The 12,290-nt window shown below is 35.0% G+C and overlaps 1 protein-coding gene across 1 annotated transcript in view; it reads right to left on the minus strand.

Moving 5' to 3' along the window:
- Positions 1–416: 416 nt before the first annotated feature.
- Positions 417–12,290, minus strand: part of LOC307170448 (adhesion G protein-coupled receptor D2) — a 39,042-nt gene continuing 27,168 nt past the window's right edge. The window contains exons 21-22 of the mRNA XM_079891559.1: positions 5,720–5,761; positions 417–654 (exon numbers count right to left, since the gene is read on the minus strand). Of these exons, the coding sequence (XP_079747685.1) occupies positions 532–654; positions 5,720–5,761 (165 nt within the window). The 3' untranslated portion in view covers positions 417–531. The remainder of the gene's footprint in view (positions 655–5,719; positions 5,762–12,290) is intronic.

A 12,290-nucleotide genomic window follows, 5' to 3' on the forward strand; every position in this document is an offset into this window, starting at 1 on the left:
CCTGGCACTCGCGTATGGGGCCACAGTCGTTTTTTACAAGTCCCAGTCTTAACGGTGTCGGGCCTGTCAGGGGGGTCAAAGGGAAGAGGGAGGGGGGCCATATTCTAAAATCAATCCGCCTTTAGAAATTGTCTCATTCCGTTCTCAATGACCTGGTGGCACTGCAAGGGCCGAGCGGGACAAACTGCCGTAGGCCATAAACCGTGACAAGCCCGGAGGAGAGTTAATGTGGCCATTCATAGAGGAACCGCTCGTAGTGTCGGTGGAGGTGAGGTGGTGCGCCGATGGGGGGGGGGGGGGGGGGTGTCTATTAACTACTTTTAAACCGCTTTGGTGAAGCTAAGTGATCTCCGTCAACAGCAGCCTAGCGTATAAATACTGCCCTGACAGTTTAATGTGAAGGGACGAGTTTCCACAGGATTAGAAACATGTAACCCAGGGCTGCTGCTTGACATTGGCTGGATTGAGGTGGCCTGAGTGGGTGTGTGAAACAGGGCCGGGGGGCGAAACATGCACAAAACACACTCTACGTTATGACATTTGCACTATATAAAGAAATCCTCTGGTATTCGAGAAAACATGCAAGCTGGGAGAACTTACGGAGAAATTTAAGGCTTTTCTTCTTTCTTTGATTCTGTTGACTGTGTTTCGAACCTGTGGATAACAAGGAGGGGGTGGATGGTTAAAATGTCATGACTCAATACTAAACACTTAATACAAAACACTTTGCGCTCGCAAGAATCTTCTTGGCCCCGGGAAGGTGAAATTCAATCCGAACTGGGAATAGAGAAAGTAAATAGCCGCCATTGCATAAAAGTCAATGAGTGCCGCAGACCAAAATGTTCCAGTTTGTCACATGTAATGGGTCCTGAATGTGACACGTAGAGTGGGCAAAGTAAGGAGAGCGTCTTAACCTCTCATCCGTCACACAGCACAGGGGGCCGCGGAAATGAAGCGATAGAGGAAACGACCACCCTTGCAGAACAAATTACATTTGGACTGTGTGAGAAAAACTGGGATGTTGGGCGATGCATGTAGAATGACACACACAGTACAATAAACTCGCGCCGACGCGAAATACACATCAAATTTAAAGGCTTTTTTCTAGCATCACGTTTATGATGTCACAGTATCGCCCAATTGCTAAACTTAAAAATAGGGGGGGGCAGTTTATAAGAGAAAAATAAATTGCTGAAAAGTAATTATAGTAATTCATATTATTGTGAAAATGCAATATATGTAATATGTATATTTGAATATAAATATGTAATGTTTCAATAAATATATCATGTTTGATTTATTTTTGTATTGAATGTAAAAAATTATGTTTAATGTACTTTATATTATTACTGTATATAAAGCAAATGTATGAAATATATTTTATAACATTACATTACAATTATTTGTACATTAAAATATAATTTAAAAATTATATATTTTTATTTACATTTATTGTAATCAAAATCATAGAATTATGTAGCCGAAATATATATATATATTCTAAGTTCTAAGTGGAACTTTCACTGTTGCAAATTAATTATATTAAAGTATATTAAAATAAAACATGCAATATACACACACACACACACATATATATATAAAATTCTTATATATATATATATATATATATATATATTTCTATTGCAAAATGTATGAATAAAGTAATAAAACTAAAACATTGATTTTTTTAAAGCTGCAGTCTGTAGTTTTTCCTCTTTGTCTTTGTCGCCATCTCTGTTCGAAACCTGCAATTGCAGTTATTTGCGGAATTATCAACTTTACATGAGTTGTGCCTCGGGACGGTATGAATCCAGTGTTTTGAGGAGAATGTGCGGCTGTCAGTCGCCGCGCCGGTGTGGATACTGTCATTGGGAATCACAGATTCTACTTTTTGGAAGTATGACCAAATTAAGAATTTCACCCGGAAAATATAATCTGAACAAGTAAGTAACATCCACTTTTGTTCTGACCAGCTAAGGGGAAAAAAGCATTGCTGATTAAATCTAACGATCGCTTATCATATCACGTCAAACCGTGCAAATTATACTTTGTTCACAAATTGTTAATGTTAACAACATCAGCATTGCGTGACTACATTTAATGCCCTTCCGATATTTATCCTTGTTTTCGCATGGGCCGGTTGCAGTCTCTTTTTTTCTGTAGCCACTCCGAAGTCTTTTGCGTTTTACAACGGGTGAATCTCCAGTTGTCACTGGTGATTGTTGTTTGAACCTTTCTGGATCCGCCATCAAATTGATAAGTTTAATTATATCAAGTGCTGTGAGAAAAGGCTATAAATCTCCACCTCCAACATCCTCACACACTCATAGCCTACTAGCCGAGACTCCTTCTTTAGGTTTACAGATGTGACGTAATGACGCAAAGACACGCTCCAATTTCCCGTGGAAATCCACCAGTACCACTGGAATTAAAAACATGATTACAAGCTTACCGTTTTGAATCGAGCTAAGGCAAGCAGATGGTTTTGAACGCTGGCTGGTTATGTACTTGCTCAAAAATTTATTTTGGAACATTTTTAATCCAAAAAAGTTACGGACTGCAGCTTTAAGTCAAATTACATATTCCTATTTATATTTATTTTAATATAAAAAGTATATAAAATGTAATATGTTACATTACTTATTATGCTATATATTATTTTGAAAACTAGGAGTCGTTGTGTGTGTGTGTGTGTGTATAGTTGTATAAAAAATCTACATTTTCTGTATGACAATATTCCTCACATTTTACAATCCAATCCAGCTGTTTCCTGGCCTGCTAGATATTATTTTCCAGCCTGGCTGTCAGCGACCGGAAAAAAACCTGCCTTCATTTCCCAGCACGAGTCCGGCACAAGCTCCAGCCCTATGCTGGTGAATATGCATTAGCTCTTATGACTTCATTAGGCTCTGCTGTTGTCATAAATTATTGCTGCCATGCAGATATACACACACTGGCTTGTTTTGAATAGACACTATCACTGTGACAACAGAGTTAATGAAGAGAACTGAAAAGCTCTGACAGCTCGGAGTCAACGGTAATATGTCAGATTTGCAAACAGACACTCTTTTCTTCCTCTCTCACACTTTCTTTTCAGCAAATCAAGTGCGCTGTAGCTTTAACGAATAGAACTAAGAAATCAAATCACTTTATTCCAGGTAAAATCATAGAAAGCTGTTTGACGAAAGAGCATTTCCAGCAACTGGAGGAACTGGTTTGAAGATGCTGCTCTTAAAAGCAGTTTAGCTGTTTTCCTCTCAAGGTTTTAAAGTGATGTAGCCCTAATGTTCAATCTAAAAATACATTAGATAAAATTTCCATATGAAAGCAATGCAAATGGACACATTTGCTAAAGAAAAGAAAAAGCAGAGGTCATAAAACAGGGATGACTATTATTAAGTAAAAACAGAGTAAATTATATTTAAAAAAAATTAATGATCAAAGCGGTCAGTTTTAATTTGTTCTTGGGGTGGGATGATCTACTGTATATAAAAAACTCAAAGAGAAATTAGAAAGGGAAATTATCATCAAATTGAATTGCAACCTGTTATTCTATTAATTCTAAGCAGGAGAACACAATATACCGTATACTGGGCATAATTAATATTTTATTATTATAAGCAATCTCCTGTTCAACAAATCACTATACATAATTGACATGGTATCTAAAGTATTTGACTGTAAAATATTCTCATGTCTTAACTAATGGCTCATGCACATAAATGGCATGTTATGTGAATCTCTCGGGATCACTCTCTCTCACGAATGGCTGATTTTACATATTCTCGCTCGTATGTTTCTTCTGAGATAATCAACTGTACAGACGTGTGAAACAATTTTTTTTTTTGTGTCCCAGGAGAAGCGGGAATTTCTTTAAATCAGAGCAGACAAGGTTGATCGTTTCACTTTGGCCCCTGTCTTCCGCTCTTTAAATATTCTGAGGACTTTTTTAGTCTTTGTTTACAAACACTTTGATCATTCTCCTCAATTTTTCAATTATATGAGAATTTCCTTTGTGGTGTCAGATGGTGAAACTTAATCTGCTATTGTTTTTTGTCATTTAACTGCACAAAGGGAACAAGATAAATTCGCACAGATTATTACATTCTATATTTACAAAACCCCCTTTGAAAAAAGTGTAAAGCAGACACGAGCTGCACACAAATTGTGAAGACCTCTGGGTCAAGGAGAGCCGGGGGTTGGAAAATAGATTCCGACGTACTAAAAAAGCCTGTTAAGCAAGAATGCAGCGATGATTTATTTTACAATGTGGAGAGGGTCACCGGCGAGTCTCTGCTGTGTCAATACGGGGCCCGCTCTCAGGGCCGTCTCCTTACACCTCTTTTGTAGGCACTGAAAAGGTAGAGGCAAAGGTAGACAAAAGGCTGGGGAGCTCCATCAATACTCATGGTGGAGATGAAGAAAGGAGAGGAGGAAAAAAGAAGCTGAGGTCTAAGGCCTGCAAACTCCACTTATCCATGTGCTAAGAGTGAGGTAAGAGAGTTTGGTCTGCTATATTTGAAATATTATGTTAACATTTCAAATGACAATTATTAAAATAATATTAATTGATTAAATTATTATTTTTTGTATTATAATATTAAATAAATTAATAATTAATGAAGGAATTTTCCTGCCATCGGAGCAATTCAAGCTTGACAAACCACACCGCTCAGCCCACCTGATACTGCAGGCAACACACTTCATCAAACTATATTTGATGGGAGCAGAGAGCACAAAACATGGGAAATATTTGTAGATAGATGACAGACAGACAGATAGATAGATGGACAGCTGATAGACAGACAGACAGAGAGACAGACAGAGAGAAAGACAGACAGACAGACAGACAGATAGATAGAGAGACAGATAGATAGATAGATAGATAGATAGATGGATAGATAGATGGATAGACGGATAGATAGACGGATAGACAGATAGATAGATAGATAGACAGACAGACAGACAGACAGACAGATAGATAGATAGATAGATAGATAGATAGATAGATAGATAGATAGATAGATAGATAGATAGATAGATAGATAGATAGATAGATAGATAGATAGATAGATGGATAGACGGATAGACGGACAGACAGACAGACAGACAGATAGACAGATAGATAGATAGATAGATAGATAGATAGATAGACAGATAGATAGATGGATAGATGGATAGATGGATAGACGGATAGACGGACAGACGGACAGACAATTCCAAGACGACAATTTAGAACAAATTCGCCTCATCCCCAATTCATAACACTTGTGTTTAGTTCTCCACTCTTCAGAAGAGCATCTAAATGGTAATAGCAATTCTGCAGGTAAATTTCCCCCCGATCTTCCCGCCGTCCTGCATACATATCCGTTTCTCCCTGTGCCTCAGAGTCTGAACCGGCGGAGAGCTCTAATGTCAGAATGTTAAATGGAAGACCGTGAGTTTAAAAACTTAAAGAGGCAGTGAAATATTGGCCAATGTGGTTGAGGGATGACTGGCTCTTTACTCCGGGTGTCAGTGTTTAATGGTGGGACTGGATGCATATAAGTTAGCCCAAGCATGAAGGGCAGTGGGACGCTCATGTGGAAAAAAAAGAAAGAGTCTCGCTTTCAATCCGCCACCCCCCTAACCTTCCTTTGGCGGGGTGGGGGTCCCATCAGAAACATCATGTCATTTCTCTCACTCACTCAGTCAGCCTTGAGATGCACTGCGGACTTACCTCAGTGTTGTACACTCCATATATCAGGAAGATGAAGAGACCCTGCAAAAGAAAAAAGAAAGAAGTTGTTAGGAATCTTTCCCTTTTTTATTCAAGCTACTGGAATTATTCTAACAAAAAAGAACAGTATGAAAAGCATTTCTGAAACCAGTCTGAACGTTGGAGACTGATATGCGTAACCCTGCTCAGAACTTCGGCCCAAGGTTACCGAAGCTTTGTGAAAGCCTATTCTTCACTCCAAATCATCCAAGCAAAGGGCTTAGTATGGAAGAAAGCAAAATAAAAGGAAAAGAAAGACCAATACAAGTTAACAAAACAATTTGAAAGAAGCATGAATGGGCTGCCCTTGGATGTACAGATGGGGACATAAAAATGGCCATTTGACTATTCAGTACGAGTTGTGCATCTTTAGGTCTGGAGAGCAAAAGAAAGAGGACGATTGAACAAACTAAAAGTTTAGATGTTCCAAGACCAGAAAATGTGAATGTCATAGCAAAAAGTTGGATTTCGCGATACTTAGCATTCAGATCTTGTACAAACGAAAGGTACAAAATGGTAAAAAATGAAATTTTTTATTTACTCACCCTTGAGACATTCCCTCAAATAATGACAGTATTTACAATTTTGTTGAATAATTAATAAAAAAAATAAAGACTCTTATTAAAAACACCATATTATAATCAATTCCACATATTTGTGGAAAAAAAACATTTCAGGTCTGAAAAGTGCATGCATCAACTGCCCTTGAGAAAAGAAAGTGCCAGTTTTTCTTTATTTTCTATGGTTGTAGGTATTGAATATAAAAGTTGCACATCTCAAGGAAGAAAATTAAAAGTTGAATTAACTAACTTAGCTTTTTTACTTTCATTTTGCTATCATGACTGAAAATGTTCTTTGGAATATACATGCTAAAAGTATGCCAAAGTCTAATGCTTTCTAGCAATACTGTACAATACTGTAACTTCACAAATGCAGTCTATATTCATTCTGAAGAAATTTAACCCCAAAGTCTTGCCATTACCAGCAGAATTCATGCCTCCTACATTAAAAAAAAAAAAATCAATTGTAATTTCAATATATCTGTAACAGATTATTGCCATATTTTGCTCTGTGAGCTTAAAGAGGTGGTGTAATGCTCTTTTCAAAGCAAAAAATGTAAAATAAGTCTCCGATGTTCCCAGAGTGTGTATGTGAAGTGTATTAGCTCAAAATACCCCATAGATATTTTTATATAGCATGTTAAAATCGTCACTTTTTAAGTGTGAGCAAAAAATGCACCATTTTTGTGTCTGTCCCTTTAAATGCAAATGAGCTGCTGCTCCCGGCACGGGGGGCGGAGCTACAACAGCTTGTGTCCTGAAAATTTCAAAAACCTTTTTGTTTATGTTTAAATTTATGTAGCTTATGTGTAATTATCTTCTAATTATTGATTAGCATATTCTGTCATGATAATCTATAAATCCTGTTCCCAGGGGCGGGGTTTATGTAAATTTTAGGGTTAGTGATGTCACTAACCCGGGAGGAAGCTCATGTAGTCCCTTCCAGGCGTTTGTTGTAGTCCTTAAAAAGCGATTTCTTTAAAAGAAAATATCTCCCTTTGCTTTGAACTTTGAGCGTCATAACTTTGTAGACGTTGTTTATGCTCAAACAGCAACATTACACACTAACTAAAGTTAGAAAAGTGAAATCATAATCAACCACCCCTTTAATATCTGTCGTATCTGACACCTGTGATAAAGTGACATCAATCAAGCAAGAGTTTGGAACGTCCAATTTGCCACAGCTAGATCATAATGCATCATCATTGACAGCATGATTTGGAGGTCTGTTCTAGATGTCCACCATGTCGCCTGTGATGCCAGCCCTCTTCATTTCACAGATCTCCCATCGGGCCATGCTACACCATCAACTACTGTTAAAGTACCAGTGACATCTACCATAAAATAAGAGAAAATGTTTTTTGTATACCAGTCTATGAAAATCAAAATGGCAAGAGGCGGCCGTCTCCGTCAAATTTCGTGCCGCCTCCGGCTTTCAACAAAAAACTCAGATGCTCAGATAGCACTTTTCCACCGACACGGTTCCATTGTGGGTTACCGGCCTGTGTTTATTCTTGAATCGTTCCACATTTACACTGCAGAAAAGGTGGATCCGGGACGGAAAGACCGGTACAGCTCCGGCCCTAAAACCTGCTGGTCTCGAACAGAGCTGGGGCTCAGGACATTTTGCGAGAGCGCACGAAAGTAATGCGCGGATCATGGATCATTTCTTCCTTGAAACATAAATCTGATGTCTGTGTGAGATAATTCTGAGAATCTGCAGGTCAAGGAATTAAACATTTACTTTCCAATTAACTGCGGAACTCTCGTTTCACGGTAAAACGCAATGAACATGCGTCACTCTTTTACTTCAGTTTTCAACAACCTTCAGGGAAAAACAATCAAGGAAAATATGCCTCGAGGCCTTCTAGTGGTCATTATATAAAACACAAAGGAAAAACCTACATGAGCTATTGCTTAATAACTTAACAACTTTAACAGAAAGAGAAAAATCAGGTTTGGGTTGTTGGCGGGTGGATGGTTTATTTTTAACAGCGGATTCAGGTGACATTAGAGCTGCATTTCTAGCGCACATGAGTCCCTTTTAAAGTTCAGGTACAAGTCAATGCACAGACCTTTGCTTTGTTCAATTTGTACGCTGCATGCTCATAATTTTGAACTCTCGAAGTGCACAAGATTAATGAATTTATCTTTAACGTGTACTTTAACATGGGTCACCCTAGGCACCAAGATCCACCCACCACAGTCTCACAAAATCCTGTGGGAAACACTGTATACGAAAGTGTTCTAAAAACACAAATCGAATCGTCTTATTATTAAAATACCTAAAATATGTGCTTGTAAGAAGTGTTTTCTTCAGCCATGATAACGTTTTTACGAAATCCATCTCATTTTGAGCCATGAAAACCCCTGATTTAAACAATCATTAAAATAATAGTTATTTAATATTCTATCATATAAAATTATATTATTTATATTAATACATTTAATATATTATTTATTATTAATAAACATTCATTTCAATGAATATAATAATAATATGCTACAGTAAATAAAATAAATAAATGTGTGGAGCTGAACATCATTTAAAAGTTAAATCTGATTTTAAACTTTTTAAACAAACAACTTCCCTTTATAATCATGTGGAATCTAACACTTTTATTTATTATTTATTATTATTTAAATAAATGTTTTTATGTTTAAATAGATAAATAAATATCTATTTAAATAAATATTTACCTTAATAATAAATTACATTAAAATAAATTAATAATTAGATAGTTAAATATGTATGCATAATTTAACTGAATATTCATTTAAACATATTCGTGTAAATAAATATTTAAACATTAATTTTAATAATAATTCTTATTTAATATAACAATTTATTAAATACAATTATGTTATTATTATTACTGTTTTTATTATCTATATTAACATATTTAATATATTATTAATAATAAATCTTCTAATAAATAAATAAAAGTGTGGAGCTTCTCATTTATGTTTTAAAGTTAAACATTTTTAACATTGTTTAAAAGTTAAATCCAGTTTTAAACTTTCTAAACCACCGTATTCCCTTTATAATCCTGTGTAATCTAACTGCACTACAGTACCCAAGACTCCTCTAAGGAATCAATACCCAGTGATAGCAGGGGGTAAAAGACAATGCGGCACACATCCCATTGTTTTGCATTAGACTGTCAATTTTCTATTTAGTATTGCAAATGAATTATCATGTTTTTGATCATGGGCCTTATTTGTGTTTAATCATCCATTGTGTTCTGAACAAAGTGGGAAAAACATCCCTTGCATATTAAGAAAAATGATCAATTAGAATATAATTGAGTTAAAAATAAAATGGCACCAAAACAATAACGACGGATTGTTTAAAAAGTTAATTCATTAATGTCGAGCTAAAAACAAACACGAAAAAATGGAGCACATTTAAATGCATTGTATTTTTATTGGGGGGGGGGGGATAAAAAAAATGTATTTCTTTTGAACTCAGCTCTAAAATGGTGGAAATGTATGCAAAGGGATTGTATTGCTATACATCAAACAAAAAGCATAAATTATCTCCTAACGAAACTAATTAGGGAACAATTCCGTTGTTTAAAAACAGAACGCAGTCGGAACTAGTGAATGTTGTGTTCCAAAAAACACGCGGCACCCCAGAGAACGCGATGCATTGGGAAGTGCGATTTCATCCGAATAATCAGGACAAGCTCATTCGGAGATACAGATGGAATCAATAACACAATCTAAAAATGCATTTTCACAAATAAAGGAACTGAAGTATTTTTCTTGAGGTCACTCTTCCCTGTGCCATTCTGTGTCAAACGCAGATAAATCCTTCTCAAATTTGAGAGCGAGAGCGAACGCACTGTACTCCCGAGGAGAAGAAAGGCCCTTGCTCCTCATTACCTGTGACAAGACACAGGAATTCACTTTGCTTTTCATTTAGGGGCTTCACGTCCCCTTTTATGGATGTCTGCCTTCACGCTTTTACTTACTTCGCCTCGCCAGCTGCCACATAATAAATGATTATAAATTTTCACAGATGACCAGCTCGTCTTTTTTATCCGGTCCCCTAATGCACAAAAAGTTAGGGAGCGAGCAGGTACAAAATTTTTCTCCGCAAAACCCTTTTTTGTCTTTATTTATGACGTTGTCCTTGGTAAGGGAAATTTCAATGTACTGAAATGAAAACTATGATTAAAGGGACACAGTGTATGGGCAGAGAGAATGGGGCAGCTCTCCATCTCTGAGCTGTTATATATATATATATATATATATATATATATATAAAAAATATTTTTACATATAAAATATATATATATATATATATATATATATATATATATATATATATATATATAAAAAATAAATATATATCTATATATATATATATATATATGATGCTGGGTGACACTACTTGAGGAACAAATGGAGCTGACCGGATGGAAGGATGGAGCGACATCAATGGTTTCTGAGGGGGGGGGGGGGGGGACATTGAACAATGTCCATAGCATCTGATTTTAGTAAGCAGTAATGAAAGGAAACAGTATCTATCTAGCCGACTAATTTATCCATGGAAAACACTTTTACGAAAGGAGAAGCGTTTGAGCAGGACCAGCCCTTTGCTGTTCGGGTTTGGAACCAATTTCTCAATTTAGTGAATAGCGCGGGTGACTTTGATGACGACATGAGGGGTATCAGGTGTGTGTGTGTGTGTTGAGTTGAAGGCTAGGTTGGGGTTACGCTCAGGGCAATCTTAAACAGAGGCTTGCTAGCTTGGTGCGACACACATGCACAGAAACCCACAATTACAGATGACTGTCAACATCTGCTTTGGGTGAAAGGACTCTTATGTGTGTGTAAGCAGCCATTACACCAGAAGCAGAGATTTGATTTAAATGATCATTTATATGTTTTATATATATGTATATTGAAAAATAAATAAATACATAACAAATATATAGATCATATAAGTGTGTATACAGTGAAATCAATTATTTAATCAGAATATACAGTATAAGAATTATTTGTGAAAAGTAAATGAACTTATTAATCATGAAATAATTTATATGGCATGTAATAATTCAATTGAGAAAGTAAATACATTATATAAAATGCACTGTATACAGTACGTATACACACACACACATATATATAAATATGTATATATTATATTAATATATATTATGTGAAAAGTAATTTATAAATTATTAAATTAATTCACTGTACACACACTTATATGATGTATGTAATAATATATATAAAATAAAAAATTTACATAAAAGTAAATACATATAAATGAATTGTGTGTACATATCTAATTAAAATATTTGTATAATTATGTACACAATTATTTATAATTATTATTATTAGTATTATAAGAATTATATATAGTAGTTAGAATCAGTAATATATCATGTATATATAAAATCATGAATAATTGATTTCTAGTTATAAACACGTGGTTTATGCAATAATTATATACAAAATAAAACTGTTATATTTTTATAGAATTGTATGTATATAAATTGTATGTACATCTATCTATCTATCTATCTATCTATCTATCTATCTATGTATCTATCTATCTATCTATCTATCTATCTATCTATCTATCTATCTATCTATCTATCTATCTATCTATCTATCTATCTATCTATCTATCTATCTATCTGTCTGTCTGTCTATATGGCTGTAAAATTGATTGTTTTCATCTAACATTAAAAAAGTCTGTTTACATAAAATATGTATATGTATACTTATATTAATATTTTTTTTTTTCTGTGTATTTACACTATATACACAGACACATATGTGTATGTGTGTGTGTGTGTGTAATCTATCTGTCTGTCTGTCTGTATCTATCTAATATATATATATACATATATATATATATATATATATATATATATATATATATATACTGTGTATTTATATATATATATATATATATATATATATACTGTATATATATATATATATACAGTATA

This window comes from Squalius cephalus (assembly GCF_949319135.1).
Source record: "Squalius cephalus genome assembly, chromosome: 13".
Classification (NCBI taxonomy): Eukaryota; Metazoa; Chordata; class Actinopteri; order Cypriniformes; family Leuciscidae; genus Squalius; species Squalius cephalus.